The 15617-nt window shown below is 52.4% G+C and overlaps 1 protein-coding gene across 1 annotated transcript; it reads right to left on the bottom strand.

Moving 5' to 3' along the window:
* Positions 1-7405: 7405 nt before the first annotated feature.
* Positions 7406-14139, bottom strand: LOC140847305 (ral-GDS-related protein-like). The gene is made up of 11 exons (XM_073227271.1): positions 13992-14139; positions 13366-13850; positions 12395-12610; positions 11956-12059; positions 11402-11471; positions 10611-10676; positions 10209-10277; positions 9597-9641; positions 9175-9296; positions 8966-9066; positions 7406-8600 (listed from the first exon to the last, which is right to left on the bottom strand). Exons 1-10 carry the CDS (start codon positions 14137-14139, stop codon positions 8991-8993), a joined length of 1401 nt encoding a protein of 466 aa, XP_073083372.1. The 3' UTR covers positions 7406-8600; positions 8966-8990.
* Between the last annotated feature and the right edge of the window lie 1478 nt (positions 14140-15617).

The raw sequence follows: 15617 nt of genomic DNA, 5'->3' as shown, positions 1-15617 counted from the left end.
CATTACCTAACAGAGTGAAACATGGTAGGTGCTCAGCAAATGGATGCTCGCTGCATGACTCCACATACTTAAACTTCATGTCCTCAGAGCACCCTCGCCCCACTACATCCTTTACAAAGGCAAAGAAAATGTAGGTCAAGGAGCACAGAGCACATGCCTTTGGCAGCCCCACATTCTGAAAGCTGGCATGACTTGTGCTTATTCCTGTTAGCAAGGGAGTGTATCAGCCCTCAGGGGGGAGAGAACGCTGTCTCTCCCAGCTCTTGTTTTTAATCAGAATTAAAGGATACAAACTCAGTCAGAAGATTCCTGTCCAGCCTCCACCCCCTGCTGGGTCCTAATGAAGCCATCTTCTATCCCTGCGCACCCCTCCACCCCTCCTCCAATACGCACGTGCCCCTCCTTAACCTCTCACTCCAAACTAGAAGTGTCCTGAGAAGGGCAGGCTGGGTGCTCCTGGACCAGAACCCCAGCACGCAGAAAAAGGAACACAAAACTGACTGAAAAGAGAAAACTGCTTTCCGTAATTGATTCATTTACCTGTAAATAAAACGCATTCATGAGAACCAGCCTGAGCTAATCGTAGGCAGGAACTCCCTACGGGCTGGAGGGCAGGGCGAGAGCTTAACCGATTGCATTAGCTGAGCGGGATTCAAGGGCACGAGAAGCCTCCCCGCCCGAGGCCCGCCCAACAACCCCACCTTCCTCTGCCCAGCTCCACCCCCGCCTGGCTGCACAAATCCACTTCTCCAGAGCCCCTCAGAACTCCTGGATTCATGAAGCCACAGGCAGGCAAGTGTGGGGTGACCTAGTGGCTTCCTCACCCCGTGAAGACAGTTTTCCCCACCTCTCTTTTGGCCAGATTCAAAAGGGTTGTGATTCTCCCAACACTTCTACCCAGGTTTTCCAAAGGAGAATGCAACTTTTTAAGGCAGTAGTTTTCCATTTCCCACCGGTATCTCAAAGGCGCATTTCTCAGGCCGACCCCCTCTCTCTCTCACATCAGGGTATCCTGCATTGTGCGGTGGTAACAAACTCCCTAAAACCTCGTCGACTCACTAGTACAAGAGGATTCCCACTCGTGCCACGTGTCTGTCACAGGTCGCTTATGGCTCTGCTCCGAGACCTGTGCGGAAGACACAGCCTCTCCTGCAGACTGCCAGCCGCCATGGCAGAAGGAAAGTGAGTTTGCAGAAGCACATGCTGGCCTGTACGGATTCTTTATTGGCTAAAGCGAGTCACATGACCAGGCATCCGTTCAAAAGAATAGAGATAGATACATGTAATCCTTCCTGACGGCTGAGTAATACAGAGAAGGACGTCTAATACCAGTTGAATGGTTTATACAATCCTCCATAACCCATGGCTTTGCAGGCTTCCATCCACCTCCTAATACATTTACAAGTCTTCACCAGCACCACCCACGCCATCAACACCGTCATTCTCCACCGCCTCCCTCTCCATTTTCACCAACCTCACCGCAACCACATCAGTAACGTGGTATCATGATCACTACCTGTCTCAGCCCAGGTTCCCTGGAGAACAGATCCTGCCTGGGAGAGAAGCTTAACTACTAATATGGTGTTGGAGACAATGCCGGGGAAAAAGAGACTGCGGCAGGGAAAGAGGGAAAACAAACAGAAGGGGATATTGAAGAAGCATGCCACAGTTTTGTAATAAATGCAGGTCACCTTTGGATCTTAATGATTCATCCGCTAGACCTCTTCACAGTTCATTGTGCAGAGGACTGGGGAAGAATTCACCTTATGACCTGCCCCCATCTCCCACTGGTCAAAGTCAGTGCCATGGAGAAATCACTCCCTTGCTCTTCTGAAAGGTGTAGCCTGATCTCCCCAAGCAACCCCTAGAGAAGCAAGGTCCTCTGGGGGTCTAGGGCACGGCACCCAGTCTCTTGTCATGCAAGGATCCTCCTTTTGGAGTGGTCGTGATGACAGTGCCGCACAGCTGGAGAGCCCCGGCCAAGTCTGCCCGCCCAGAGAACAAGGCAAGTGACCGAAAGTGTAGCCACACGGACCTGAGGGACGCACAGATGGGATCCGGTACAGTCCTAGCCTGTGCCTTTCCCATCTACTCCTTCCCATTTATGTGTCTCATATCAGATCAAGACACCCTCAATTCCTCCCCAAGCGGCGAGATGAAAATCCAGTCCTTGAAGGCAATAAATAGCAGGTTACATCCTCCTGAAAAGACTGAAAGAGGGTCAGCCAGCCCAACCTGCTGCATCTGTATTATTGCAGCTGAGTTGTTCACTTCATTCAGCACCCATTTTGACCGGTCCGGATTGCTTAGCTGGTGGGGAGACCTACACCTTCATCTCCAAGAGCTCTGAATCCTTAGCTGCCTCAACCTTGTAAAGCCGTTGTGGCTCGAGTTGCCCACGGGCACAGTGGCATCCAAATGGGCGCCCAGTGCATGCACTGGTTTCCTCACACACTCTTCTGCATCGCCACTAAGCAGCTCCTCAGGGTAACTGGAGTCAATTACTCCCCCACCCCATAACTCCTTTTTTTCCCCTAACGGAGAACAGGACTAAACTAACTGGCAACAGGACTAAAGAGCTGGGAAGTGGTAGCTGCAATTTCTAGTTAAGTGAAGCCTTACTGGGCAGCCTGGAGGCCACAATTCCCTGCAACCAGTGAACTCTGGGTCTAGGACCTGACAGAAAACTGGAAACCAGGCCAGAGACCATGACTGTCCTCTACTGTAGACGACATCAACCTCCTGATGGGCTGACAGCTCTGACTTTTTTCTGTATATATTAAGACATTCATATGGTTTTTCTCTTTTTATCTGTTTAGGTGGTGAATTTAATTGATTTTCAAATGCTAAGGAAATCTCACACTCTTGGAATGATATTGGTATTATACTTTGTATATATTGCTACACTCAATTTGCTAATATTTTTCTTAGTTTTCATATTTACACAGATACTTACCATTTTTGGTGCTTTTCATTCCTTCCTAAATATTTGAATTTCAATTGATTTCATTTCCCTTCAGCCAAAATAAACTACCTATAGCATTTCTTGCAGCGTAGTTTTGCTGGCAATGAATTCTTTCATTTCTTTTATCTGAAAATGTCATTATTTCACCTTCATTCTTGAAGAATATTTTCACTGGAGATAGAATCTAGATTGACTTCTATTTTAAAAAATAAAATAAGTGCTTTATAGAAGTTTTTCCAGTATCTTCTGGCCCCTATGATTATTGGTGAGAAGTCAGTGAAGTTTGAATCATTGCCACCATGCATGTAATATATCACTTTTCTATGGCTACTATCAAGATTCTCCCCTTATCTTTGGTGTTGAGCACTTTGACTATGATTTGCCTATATGTGACTTTCTTTGTATTTATCCTTGGGGTTCATTGATCTTTTTGAATCTGTTTATGCCTTCACAAAATGTAAATTTTCAGCCATTGTGTCTTCAGACATTTTCTCTGCCCCACGCTCTCTCTCCTCTCTTTCAGTGATGCCAATTCCACAGATGTGAGGCCTTTTGGTGTTAATCCATGGGTCTCTGATGCTCTACAATCTTTTTTTTATTCAATCATGTTTCTCTCTCTACTTCAGATAATAGAATTTCTACTCATCTGCCTTCAGGTTCACTAACTCTTACATCATCTCCATTTTCTTTGACTATTTTTTACTTCATTGATTTCCATAGTTATCTTTATTGTTTCCTTTTCACTACTAACTCTAAGTTTAATTTATTATTTTCCAGCTTCTTAGAAGGGAATCCAGATCATTAATTTTCTTTTAATATGAGCGCTTCAACATTATTTTTTATCCCACAAATTTTTACATGGTGTGTTTTCATTATTATTTACTTCAAAGTACTTTTTAATTTCCCTATGATCACTTCTGTGACCTATCACTTACTTAAAAACATATTTGTATTACTTAATTTCCAAATATTTGGAAATTTTCCAAGTATCATATTATTGTTGACTTCTAATTTAATTTCATTGTGATCCGAGAGCACATTCTATATTGTTACATCTTTTTAAATTCATCAAGACTAGTTTTATGGTCCAGTATATGTTCCAGCATAATGCACATTCTGTATACATTGGCAAAGAATATGACTGTTCTACAGATGTCAGATGTATTGTTCTATAATTGTTAGGTCAAGTTCATGGTGTTGTTCAAATTTTCTATATACTTAATTATGTTCTATTTACTGGTTCTATGAATTACAGTGAGGTAATATTAAAATATACAACTATGATTATAGATTTTTCTTTCCATCAATTTTTGCTTTATGTATTTTTACAACTTGTTATTAGGTGTACACACATTTAGTATTATTATATCTTCTTGATGCTTTGGCCCTTTATTATTGTGAAATGACCCTTTTATCTCTGCGATACTCTTTAACTTGTCTGATATTAATATAGTCATTTCAGTCTTCTTATGCTAAGTGTTTACAGGTAGTTTTTTCTATTCTTTAAACTTTCAGTCTGTGTCTTTAGATTGAAAATGGGTTTCTCATAAACAGCATATAGTTGGTTCTTACTTTTTTATCCCTCTGATGATCTCTATCATTGAGAAATCTTTGGCTAATATTTCTTCAAATATTTTACCTACCCCATGCTCTCTTATCCCCCCACAGGACTCTAAGTACATATATTCTAAATTCCTTAATCTTCCCTTTAAAGGTTATTTCCACTTTTTTCCTCTCTCGGTTTCAGTTCAGATCATTTCTATTTGCCTGTCTTGAAGTTCATTCATCCTCTTTCCTTTCTGCCCAATCTGCTGTTAATCTCATCTCACAGAATTTTTATTTTAGATGTTTTATTTTTAAGTGTTAGCATTTCCATTTGGTTCTGTTTTACAGTCTTTAAAAATTCCCCTTCCCCCACCCATTATATTTTCTTTTCCTATGACACTAACATATTTATCACAATTATTTTAAAGTCTTGTCTGCTGAAACTGACATCTGGAGCCGCTCTCTATCTGTTTCTACTAACTGGTTTTTCTCTTGACTGTGGGTCCCATTTTTTGTGTTTCTTCTCATGTCTGATAAATTTTTTTATTGTATCCTGGACCTTGTGGATGATATGTTATAGAGTCTCTGGATGCCATGACTGTCCTTAGAAGAGTGTTGGTTTCTGTTCCAGAAAGCAGTCAAATCACTGGCAGATACCCTTGGTCATGTGGACGCTTAATTTTAGCGTGTGTCTTTTCAGTTTTTCCTTTTTTATAAGAAGCAATCCTTAGTCATTGTACATGGGACTTGCTCCTAGAGTTTGACCCTTCTGGCATTTTAACAGAAAAGCTGAGGTGTTTGTCATGCCCTTTTAACTTGGCAGAACTTGAACTCTAAATTATATGTCCAGAGCACTGGGGAGTTGTTATAATATCTGCTTAGTAAGAACCCTAGAGCTTTCTTCTGGGGTTCCTAGGAGTCTTGCCCTATGTCTTCACAGTTCAGGAGCCAGCTAAGCATTTAAGGAGAGACTGAATGCAGATTTGGGGGCTCCCATTCACATGATTCCCTCTTTTCCTGGACTTCTCCCCCTTTGATTTTCAGCCATTCCGGCAGCCCTGAACTCCAACATATGTCTCTCCGGTCCATTAGAAATTCTGTATGAGCTCTAGTCCCAAACAGTGAGAAGACTAGGTAGTGCTCCCAGGGGGAAAAAAAACAGATAAATGTGGACATCACTTAAGTGTTTCCCTTCTTTCAAAGGTTGTAGCCCCTCCAGTTTCTGACTTTTGGTAACTCTACAGTGCCTTCAAACACTTATTTTGTCAAGAACTTAAAACTGTCTCTGGGTAAGTTAATCTGATATTAGGTCCTCTGCCATTATCTGCAGCCACACATCTCTTGAAATATTTTTATTATACAAATTGAGCAGCAGCCTAGTCAGCTGTCCATCTATCTCACCACTTGAAACCGAGCCCTCTAGATTTCTGTCATTTATTTGGTGAGCATCCCAATATCCTTCCAGGTAAATCCCTTTGGGTAGTAGAAAGACCCAAAGCTAAGCCTCCAGAACAAGTTCTGCTATTTACAATCAAGGGCAGAGATTGATACTTAGGGTTTGCATTGACTGTATGTTGCTCAAGTCTTGACTACATGAGTAACTTCAAAGACCTCTCCACAACCACTGGCCATCCATGGCTCTCCCTGAAATACCACTCCAGAACACTGCCACCTTCAATTTTTAAATGTTTTTCACCTTTTTAGTTAACAACTTGACTTAAAACATTTCAGCCTTACAATGATCATTATGAAACTGGTCTGGTTTCTGCTTCACTAGCCCTTCACTCTGTACCCTATTGGTCAGAATTCCTCTCCCTTACATCAATTCTAAGGATCTATAACATCCTCACCAAACCGTCTGCCTTGCTCTCCACCCCTGGGTACACAAGTCTGTGCTCACACACACTCACATCTTCCATAGCCACTAAAGGTAGATGTCCAAACATTCACACCCTTTCCCCCCAGTGGCAGGCAGAGAAGAATCCCAGACAGTTTAGTAAAGGAAAAAAAGAGATGTATATTTGGAACAAGGAGTATGACACCAGAGGCACAATTCAGAATAGAGAACATTGTGAAAGCAGGGGAGCTGATCTAGGGAATTTCAGGAAGGCCTCAGGAGGTTATTTGGTTGTACATTGCACGATCATTTTCAGAATTCCAACCAAATGGTCTCTTGCTAATGAGCATGTTAATGGCTCTTTAATTTACTCAGTGAAGACCAATTCATAAAACATTCATGCCCCATTAACCAGGATTTCCTCTTTGAGGTGAATCTTTCTCTCCTGGGAGAGACCAAGAATGGGAACCGGCCGGCCGTCTTTTCAAAAATGGGTTCCTGGGTCACTCTTCCTGCTAAAGCCAAGAAGGGATAAAGAGAAGAATGGATTTTGGTAATAGAAAAATCCAAAGTTAAGTCTCCACTTAGCTTCTTACTAGTTTTGTGGCCTTGGGCAAGTCAAGCATGAATAATTGTAGCTAACACATACAGAACATTAAGAGCTATGTGTTACTCAATATAAATGTTTCATTTCACTTAATCCTTATAACTACCTATTGAAGTAGCACTATTATTATTCCTGTTTCACAGATGAGAAAACAACACTGTAACATGTTATCTGAGCCCTGCCTGAGCAGACAGATTTTAGTCATGGTGTTTGATTCTTGGTTTCATGAACACTGTACATCAGATGAAAGCAGCAGCAAGACTGCATCTATGGAAGTCTCATCATGTGATTGGGTGGAGCCCCTGGTTGTGTCAGTTAAGGCTTTGTGACTTTTAAACTTGGCTCCTAGAACTTCTAGAAATTCTGTAAACTTGTTAGGATACTGTACACATTTTCTATTTCTGTGTAACAAATTGCCACAAACTTAGTGGTTTAAATCAACACACATTTTATTATTTCATAGTTTCCATGTACCAAAAGTCCATTATGTTTAATCTTGATCCTCTGCTCAGGAACTTATAGAAATCAAGGTAACAGCCAACTGTGTCCTCTTCAGGAGGCTTGACTAGAGAAAGGTCACTTCCCAAGCTGTCTCAGGTTGTTGGCAGAACTAATTTCCCTGCAGCCATGTGACTCAGGTCCCTGTTTTCTTAACTGTCAGCTAGGGACAATTACCAGCTCCTAGAGACTGATTTTGAGTCCCAGACTGCCCATCCTGGTCAGCTGGATATGAATCCCTGTTCTCCACAAGCAGCTGGAATCTCCATCTCTCCAGGTATTCTGCCTGTCTCAGCTTTCCAACCCCACTCTTCACTAGAGTACCATGCAGTGTAGGTTCCTGCTCCCAGAACAGATCTCCAAGGCTAGGTGTTCAGCAGTCCCAGGCCTCCACTTCATCCTGGTCTGTGTCCCTTCCTCCCGTCAATGAGCCAGGGTGGGGGAAGGGCTTGGGTCCTGCCGCATCACAGCTCTGGTATGTTACCCTGTTCTGTGAGGTCTGCTCTTCTCTCCAGCTATATGCAGTCTGGTGCAGCCCTCTCTCCTGTTACTCTTTCAGGAATGAGGGGAGGAAGTTGCACAGGGAGCATGCCCTGGGAACCTGCAGTGGCTGGGCACCCCTGCATCCTCAGATGCCTCCACTGGGCACCCAGGGTGTGGTGGTTCCACGCAGCACTGCACCATGTCCGTGTCCATCCCGGGAAAGGCCAGGCCTGGTGAGGACAGCCCCACCTCTTCCTGGAACCCTGTGGCTACCACTTGGTGGCTGACGGCACCCAGGCAGCAGGTGGTGTCGACAACACTGGAGGCCAGAAGCAGGAATGGTGACACCCTCTGCATGGTGGGGCAGCTCACCTTTGTCCAGCGGGCCATGAGCAGAGGGGACAATACATCACAAAGGTGGCCAGGGTGGCCGCAGCTATGTATGGGTCTAGAGGATACAGCGGCAGCCCGGGAGCTGCCCAGGTCTGCCGACAGAGGAGGTGCCAGAGCACCTACCCCCACAGAGGCTCGGGACGAGCAGGGGGAGGAAGAGGAAAAGGAAGCAGACTGGGGTTCAGGAGCAGCAGGTGCCGCCTGCCCGAAGGGGGAGCTCTCTTCCGCACGCAGCCAGCACACCAGCAGGGCCGCAGGCCTGATGACAGCAGCTACAAGGCCACACAGGTGAACAGAAGAGGCAGGTTATCCTGGCTTCCCCCCATTATCCTGCTTCCACCCCGTCCCCACTGCCCTCTGTGCTCCTGGCCCTGTGCGGAGGGTCCTGTCAACCACCAGCACCGGTGGGGTCCCTGTCACGGGAAGGCTCCTGAGCATCACCTACTCACAGAGAAGGAAACTGGGTCCCTGAGGGGGAGGGGAACCACCCTCCAGTCTGACAGGTCTGGTCAGCAGTGGAGCTGGGATCCCAGCCCCACCAGACTTTAGGACTCCCCCACACCCACCGTGGCCCAAAGGTTTCCTAAGGCTGGGAAACGGCCCACCCCTTGCCAATGGCCCCAGGCCAGAAACTCACCTGGCCCTGGCCCTGGCCAGTAAGTTCACATATTGCGGGACCTGAAGAACTGCAACAGTCCCCTCTGGCGTGGGGGCTCCAGCTGGCAGGACAGGGTGTAGCTGCAGGACAGAGGGGCACCTGTGAGCCCCTGGAGCCACACGTCAGGGGGCCCTTCTCCCAGAGCCTGCCGGCAGCTGCAGCCCACGCCCAACTCCAGCCAGCCTCACCTCTGCTCCTCATCCAGGGGCTCCACGGCCTGGAAAAAGGACAGGAAGCTCTCCTCGGGCTCCAGGTCGTACCACGTGGCCACGTGCCTGTGGATCATGATCTCACCCAGGACGTGAGTGACCTGGGGCAGAGGAAGGACAGGATACAGACGAGGGGGGTGAGGAGTGGGGCACTGGGATGGTTGCAGATCTTTGCTCACACGGGAACCCACCTTCCCAATGTCATCCAGCCCTGCCTGTTCCCACTACTGGGTCTCCAACTCCTCCTCCAGGAAGGCGGCCTTGATGCCAACCCCATATCCCACCAAGACAAAGCCTTTAGTGTCCTCAGCTCTGTGTGTCTTAACTCTCTCAGGACATGTTAGACCCAGGGGATTGGCCGGACAGGGTTCTGCCCAGGGGATCTTGACTCCATCCCTCACCTTTGGAGGCACAGCAGTCAGCACTCTCACGATCATCTCGTCATTCTGGAAGGCAGGAAGGCAACCAAAGTGCATCAGAAACAGCCGCCTGAGCCCAGAACGAGGCTGGAATGTCCCCACCCTTCCTCAAGTTGGAGGACCGCCTGGGCCCTCCAAAGGGGGCCCCTCAGGCCTGCCCAGAAACAGCACCCAGACCTGGCCCAGGATTGGGGCTACTGAGAAGCGGGGACTGGACTGGGGAGCGGAAGCCAAGCCAAGCTTCCCATGCAACTCTCTGTGATGGCAGACAGGGAGACGGGGCCTCAGGCGGGAAGGCACTGCCAGCCCCCTGATGTGCTTCCTGCCCTGAAGGAGCAACATGCCTCCCCATGCGCAGGGCCTGAGGGGGAGGCCAGTCCTGCTCAGATGCTGCCCCTGGAGCCCTCAGCCCCACCTGCCCTGGGGCCAGGACCGGGGCTTAAGTGGGTCCTCTCCTAGAGGTCCAGCTCCTGGGGTGGAGGGGAGACTCTCCAGAGGGGGCTGGCCTGGTGCTGAGAGCTCTGGGCTCGCTGGGGGCTCTCTCCTCCCCAAAGCTCACCATCCTGCCCCCCATGCCCCTCTGGGATCACTCACATCCTCATTATGGTCCAGGCGTTTGTCTACGAGATCATCCAGGAACAATTGGAGAACGGGGACCATGCCCTGTGCCACCAGGGTGGGAGGTGATGAGTCCCCATCTGCCTCAGGGGCGCCCACAGAGCCTCCCCTGCACCCCACACCGGCAGCCCCCAGCTCCCTTGGACCACCCTGTGCTGCCTCCCTCCCCTCCCTTCGCCCTGTGCTCCTCTCCCGGGCCCTCCCAGGGCTGGCTTTGGGCCAGTCCCAGGACCTGTGGGCCCTGCACCTGTCCTCCAACTTCCCCTGTACTTAGCTGCTCTCACCCTCCTGGTCACCCTGGCAGCTCAGGGCTGGTGGCACCAGGAGCAGGGGTAGGGTCGTCCCCACCATGCATGACCCTGGTCACACCACTCTCACCTGTACGTTCCCATCCAGGTGTCTGTAGGGGGCCCACTGCCATTGCCTCATTGTGGATGTCAACTCCTGCAAGGTCCAGGACACTCAGGGGCTCATGCTCCCCTCCCACGTGGCCTCCCACAGCCAGATGTTGGTTGATGGATGCCTTGCCCAAGTCTCCTGGCACCTATGCTGTCCCCACCTCCAGCACTCTCAGCCTAGAGTGACCCCAGCTCCAGCACACAGATGCTCATGGGTGTCCTTGGGCCATGACCAGCCACCCTGAGAGGGTCAGGGGAGATCCCTCTGCCTCCCAGGGTGCCTTGAGGACTCACTGTCACCTGGCTATCACCACGGCTCCCCTCACACGACCAGGTGGGATGGGCACAAAGCGGAAGCCCATTGTGCTCCCTGGGCCCTGCTCACTTGGGAGGCCTGCACCCCAGGGTGACAACCCTTCATGTCCACATGAGGCACCCGAGCCCTCAGAGGGGCAGTGACAGGCTCAGGGGACCCAGGGGAGAGGCCAACCTTGCTCAGCCATAGGCCCCATCCCTGCTGCTGACCCCATGCCAGCCCCAGCCCTCACCAGGGGCCCGTCCTCTGGGTCCTCACTGGATGCCAGGCCCCCAGTCAAGTGGAGCCAGGGAGGGAGACAAACAAGACCCTTGGGGGACTGGGGGACCCTACTTTCCCCATCAGTTCCCCTTCTCACCCTGCACACCTCAAGTCTGCCCCAAGTCTAGGTCACTGCTTGGCAGAGGACTTGCCCCAAGGACCCCCTCCCTTCCAGACCTCTAGCCTCCATTTACCTTGAGGAGCTGCTTCCTGCTAAGCCCCTTGTCCCTCTTTTTAAGTTGTTTATATGTCCTGGTTCTCTTCCTAAGGGGAGGGGAGAGGGGGAGGGAGACATGTGGCCAGTAGGTGGAGAGTCTGGGGGCAGACCCCTTTTCCTGGGGCATCCAGGAAATCCACTAGCCTGCATGAGGCTTTCCACCATGGCCCTGAGCCCTGGGGAATCTGTGGCCTGCAGAAGGGGCTCCATGTTCCCACCTGGGGTCTCCATTCCCAGTTCTCCCTGGGGCGAATCTGCTTTGGGCCAGGTCGCTGTCCTTGGGGCAGAGATCTCCTGCTGCAGAGCACGTGCTCAAGATCTCCAATGAGCTTCAGCCCACACCTGACACTGAAGGGAACTGCTTCCTGGGTACCCCTGGCCTAACCCCACAGGGGGCTCCAAGAGCCTGCCATCCCTGTCCCTAGGCTCTGCCGCCTCCCAGGAAGTCCCAGCCGACTGAGGGGACACTGCCAGACCCAGGGGTGTCCCTGTCCACTCAGGTGCCCTGGTCCCAGGGAGAGGACTACCCACCAAGAAACATGTCCCCAGGTGCTCCCCAGACGACATACAGGAGGGCTCTGCAGGGCCGAGATAATGGCATGCAGGGATTCGAAATTTTTGAGAGCCAGACACTCCTGGGAGGGAAGACAGAGCTGAGAGCGTGGCCTGCTTCTCTGCTTCTGTCCCCCCGTGAACTCCTGTCCTTAAGGAGACAGACACCCAGGGAGCCCAGCACACCTGGTACCTGCTGAGCAGCCCTCCTGGGTGGAAGACTGTAGCTCAACCCAGAAAAGGGCCAGGGACAGCTTTCCCACCGCTGGGGCCTGTGAGTCTAGGTCTGCACACCCCTGGCAGGAGGGCCCAGGGACCATGCAGGGCAGACCACAGGCACCCATCCTGAGAGCTGGCCAAGGAGGGGTGCAGGTCTCAAGATGCCAGGATGGACCCCGGGGGCTGTCCCATGACACACCTCAGCCACCTGGATCCAGAATTCCACTACTCGGGCCCTGTCCCGGGCCGTCATGCTCAGGGCCCCCAGGCAGGAGGAGGTGACCACGTTAGCCGTGGCATCGAACTGCTTGATGATCTGATGGATGTTGGGGACCAGGAACTCAATGTCTCCCTTCTGTGGCTGGTGCCAAAAGTAGGCCTTGTATTCCGAATTTGCCACCTCGGTGAACAGTTCCTGGGGATGACAAGGGGGGGGGTCATCCAGCTGTGCCCCTGGTGCCCCCATGCCCAGGCAGAGTCACTGGTCAGAGCTGCAGCCCAGGCAGCTGAGGATGTGCTGTGAGCCTTGTGGCCATCTGGGCTTTAGACCCCGTCCACTGAGGCGCCCAGGACCGGATGCACAGGACCCCACAGTGGTGGGGAACGGAGGGGCTCAGCTCGTGGCATCCTCACTCACCTCCACCTGCCGAACCAGGCAGCTCACCCTGCCCATCCTGGGGCATCTGCCTCCCATTCTGCCACCCCGTGGATCCTGCTCCCCACTCAGGTGCAGTTTACCCCGAAACAACTCCACCCAGGGCCTTTGTTGGTGTCTGTGTCTCCCACGCCATCAGGTCCATGGCAGGGGCCTCTGAAGTGCGAGGGCTGTGGAGCCTGCCAGGCCAGTGGGCCGAGGACCTAAGGCCGTGGCATCACCTCCCTGAGCACCCCTCCCCTGCCCTGCCCCTCCTGGCCTGGCCAGGCCCTGCCCACCTTCCCTCCACTCCTCCTCATTGGTCTGCAAGGACCCCTAAGTGCCAGTCCTACTGTCCCTGTGTGGTCAGTGAAAGCTTGGGGGTGGGGAGAGTCTCTCAGGGCACAGGGTGAGTCCGTGGGGAAGCTGGGACGTGGACCCAGATGACAGGAGTCCACGTCAGGGGACGGCAGGTCTGGGGCAGCCCGTGACACAGGGAAGGCCCACCCCCAAACCCGAGAGCCCGCTCTGCTCACCGCACACAACCGGGTCAGCTGCTCGGCCACCAGGCGGGGGGGGAACGTCAGGATGGTGGGTGGCTCCTCCCTCACAGCACAGGGGGTGCTTGTGGCACAGGGACTGCTGGGCTCCAGGCCCGCCTCTGGCTCTGCCAGGCCCGGTGGCATTCCGGCTGGTGCCCTGGGCCCTGGGCACGAGGGCTCATGGGGCTCCAGCTCGGGGCCTGAGACCACTCCTGGGATGTCCCAGGGGCTCATGGCACAGGGGCTGGTGAGCCTCAGGCCCGCCTCTGGCTCTGCCAGGCCCGGTGCCATCCTGGCAGGTGCCATGGACCCCAGGCCCGAGGCCACTGCTGGAACATCCTCTGGCTCTTCAGGGGCTGAAGCAGTTGACACCAGCTGTAGCTCCAGCACACGGGTCTTAATGAGCCCCTGAACTGACTTTACACGCGGCTGGCTCCAGCAACACGGGGAGCACCATCTCTGTTTCTGCCCACGTGGTTCTGGAGCAGGAGACAGAGAAAGGGTCACCCCGGGGCTGAATTCCCCATGCCTTCCTAAGGACAGAAAAGCCCTCATTGCCTTGAAGGGAACCCCAGTCCATGAAGCCCACCCTAGATGGTCTCCTGGCTGCAGCCCCTCACCTTCCACCTCCACCACCATGGGTTCCAGGTGCTCCTCAAGGACCAAGTGGTGGACGACTTGGCTCTCCAGGGTGAATGGAGACTGGTTGCCATGGAGGATACTGGTCACATGCTCGGGCTCCCAGGCAAGGCGCCTAGCCTGTCCCATCCCAGGGCTGGGGAAAGGCCGGGGGGTGGCAGAGTGAGAAGCCTGGTCTTTCCAGCCACATTGCCCTCCCGGCCCACCCCTGTCCAGTGGGCCTGGCCGCTCTGCGTTCCCCTGCCTGTCAAGGCACCTGCCCCTCCCCCTTTCCTGACCCTGCGTGCCGGTCCTGGGACCCCACCCTCTCCCATCCTCCTGAATAGGAAGTCCCCAGTCGTCAGCCCGCTCATGGGAATCCGAAGATGAGTGACCTGCTGGGCTCTGCTGGGCTCCCCCTGCCCCAAGCCCCAAACTCCTCCTCCCCCCGCTCTGTGAGACGGGCAGCACCCCCTTTGGACCCAGTGATTGATCACATTTTCAGTTCCTCCTCTGGCCCCTCGTCATGCCCCCTGTTACTTGAAGAGGCCGTGAGGGCATCACCTGTGATGTTCCCCGGCCACGACCTGTGGATGACGCCTGAAGTGACTGCCCGACTCCACCCGGGACAGGTCCCAGTATTGTGTCTGCTTCCTTCACTGAGTTATGCTAAGTGTCCCCAAAGGGTCTGCACAAAGTGGGTGCTTCATACTTATTGTTGCTGAAGGAAGTCCTACCCGAATCTTCCCAGGTACCCCTCTGCTGCCCCCACAGGTCCCTCATGTGGCCACGGTGAGGACAAGGACCAGGCCCAGCCACAGGGAATCGCAACCCTCCGTTTCAAAGGCTGCTTCCCATGTGCTTTTCCAAACTGAACTAGGCTCCAGGCCACTGACGGATGAGGCCAAAGGCTTTTCATCAGCTACAGAGAAGTAAGCCCTGAAGTGGTCCAGGTGGCCGGCAGTCCTTTCTGCAGCACCTAGTGCCAGGGGAGCCCCTCTAAGGCTCCTCCCGTGTTCCCCATGGGCACCCTAACAGGCTGATCACCAGCCACCCTGCCTGTCAGAGGACCACGCTGAGGCTCAGACATACGTGGGGACACTCAAGACACACCGCAGGCTGTGGGCAGAGGCCCGACTGTGCCGAGGAGGGGGTGGGTGCTTACCGGGGGAGCGGCTGGTCCGTGGCTGGCTGGTCAGCATCCTCGGGAGGGAATGTGGCCTTGGGAGCGCTCCGGCTGGTGTTTGGAGCTGGCTCCACTTGTGCCGTGCGCTTTCTCCACTTCCTCATGCATGCAAAGGGAGCCCTGCACCTGGGGACCTTAGTCCCAGGGACAGCTGACTCGGGTTTACACTGAGGGGAACAGGGGGCATACAGTCAGCGGGAAACCCAGGAACCACCAGGATGAGGGAGGTTTGCAACTCATCCAAGAACCCCCAGCCCCCTGGGATGCGAGCGAGGAGAGGGAAGGGTGCCCCCGGGAACGAGGTTCCAGGCCCTCTGGACTGGGCCTGTCGGCCACTCTCGTGGGAGGGCCCTGGCAGGTTGCCGGGTTTGGAGCGGGATCCCAGGTGCAGGGAGGTGAATCCATCCACCAGCTCCTCCACGCTCCCCAGGGTGGAGCTCTG

This window comes from Manis javanica, chromosome 18 (assembly GCF_040802235.1).
Source record: "Manis javanica isolate MJ-LG chromosome 18, MJ_LKY, whole genome shotgun sequence".
In the NCBI taxonomy this organism is placed as follows: domain Eukaryota; kingdom Metazoa; phylum Chordata; class Mammalia; order Pholidota; family Manidae; genus Manis; species Manis javanica.
This window is presented reverse-complemented; position numbering and strand designations above follow the sequence as displayed.

What these genes read in the sequence shown, in the direction of transcription:
- LOC140847305 (XM_073227271.1), bottom strand. Translation starts at nt 14,139, where the DNA reads ATGGGACAGGCTAGGCGCCTTGCCTGGGAGCCCGAGCATGTGACCAGT. An exon ending in GCCTGGACCATAATGAGGAT is followed by an intron (nt 9,642 to 10,208) that starts GTGAGTGATCCC and finishes CCTGCCTTCCAG; the next exon opens with AATGACGAGATGATCGTGAG. An exon ending in TGACTGCTGTGCCTCCAAAG is followed by an intron (nt 9,297 to 9,596) that starts GTGAGGGATGGA and finishes CCTCTGCCCCAG; the next exon opens with GTCACTCACGTCCTGGGTGA.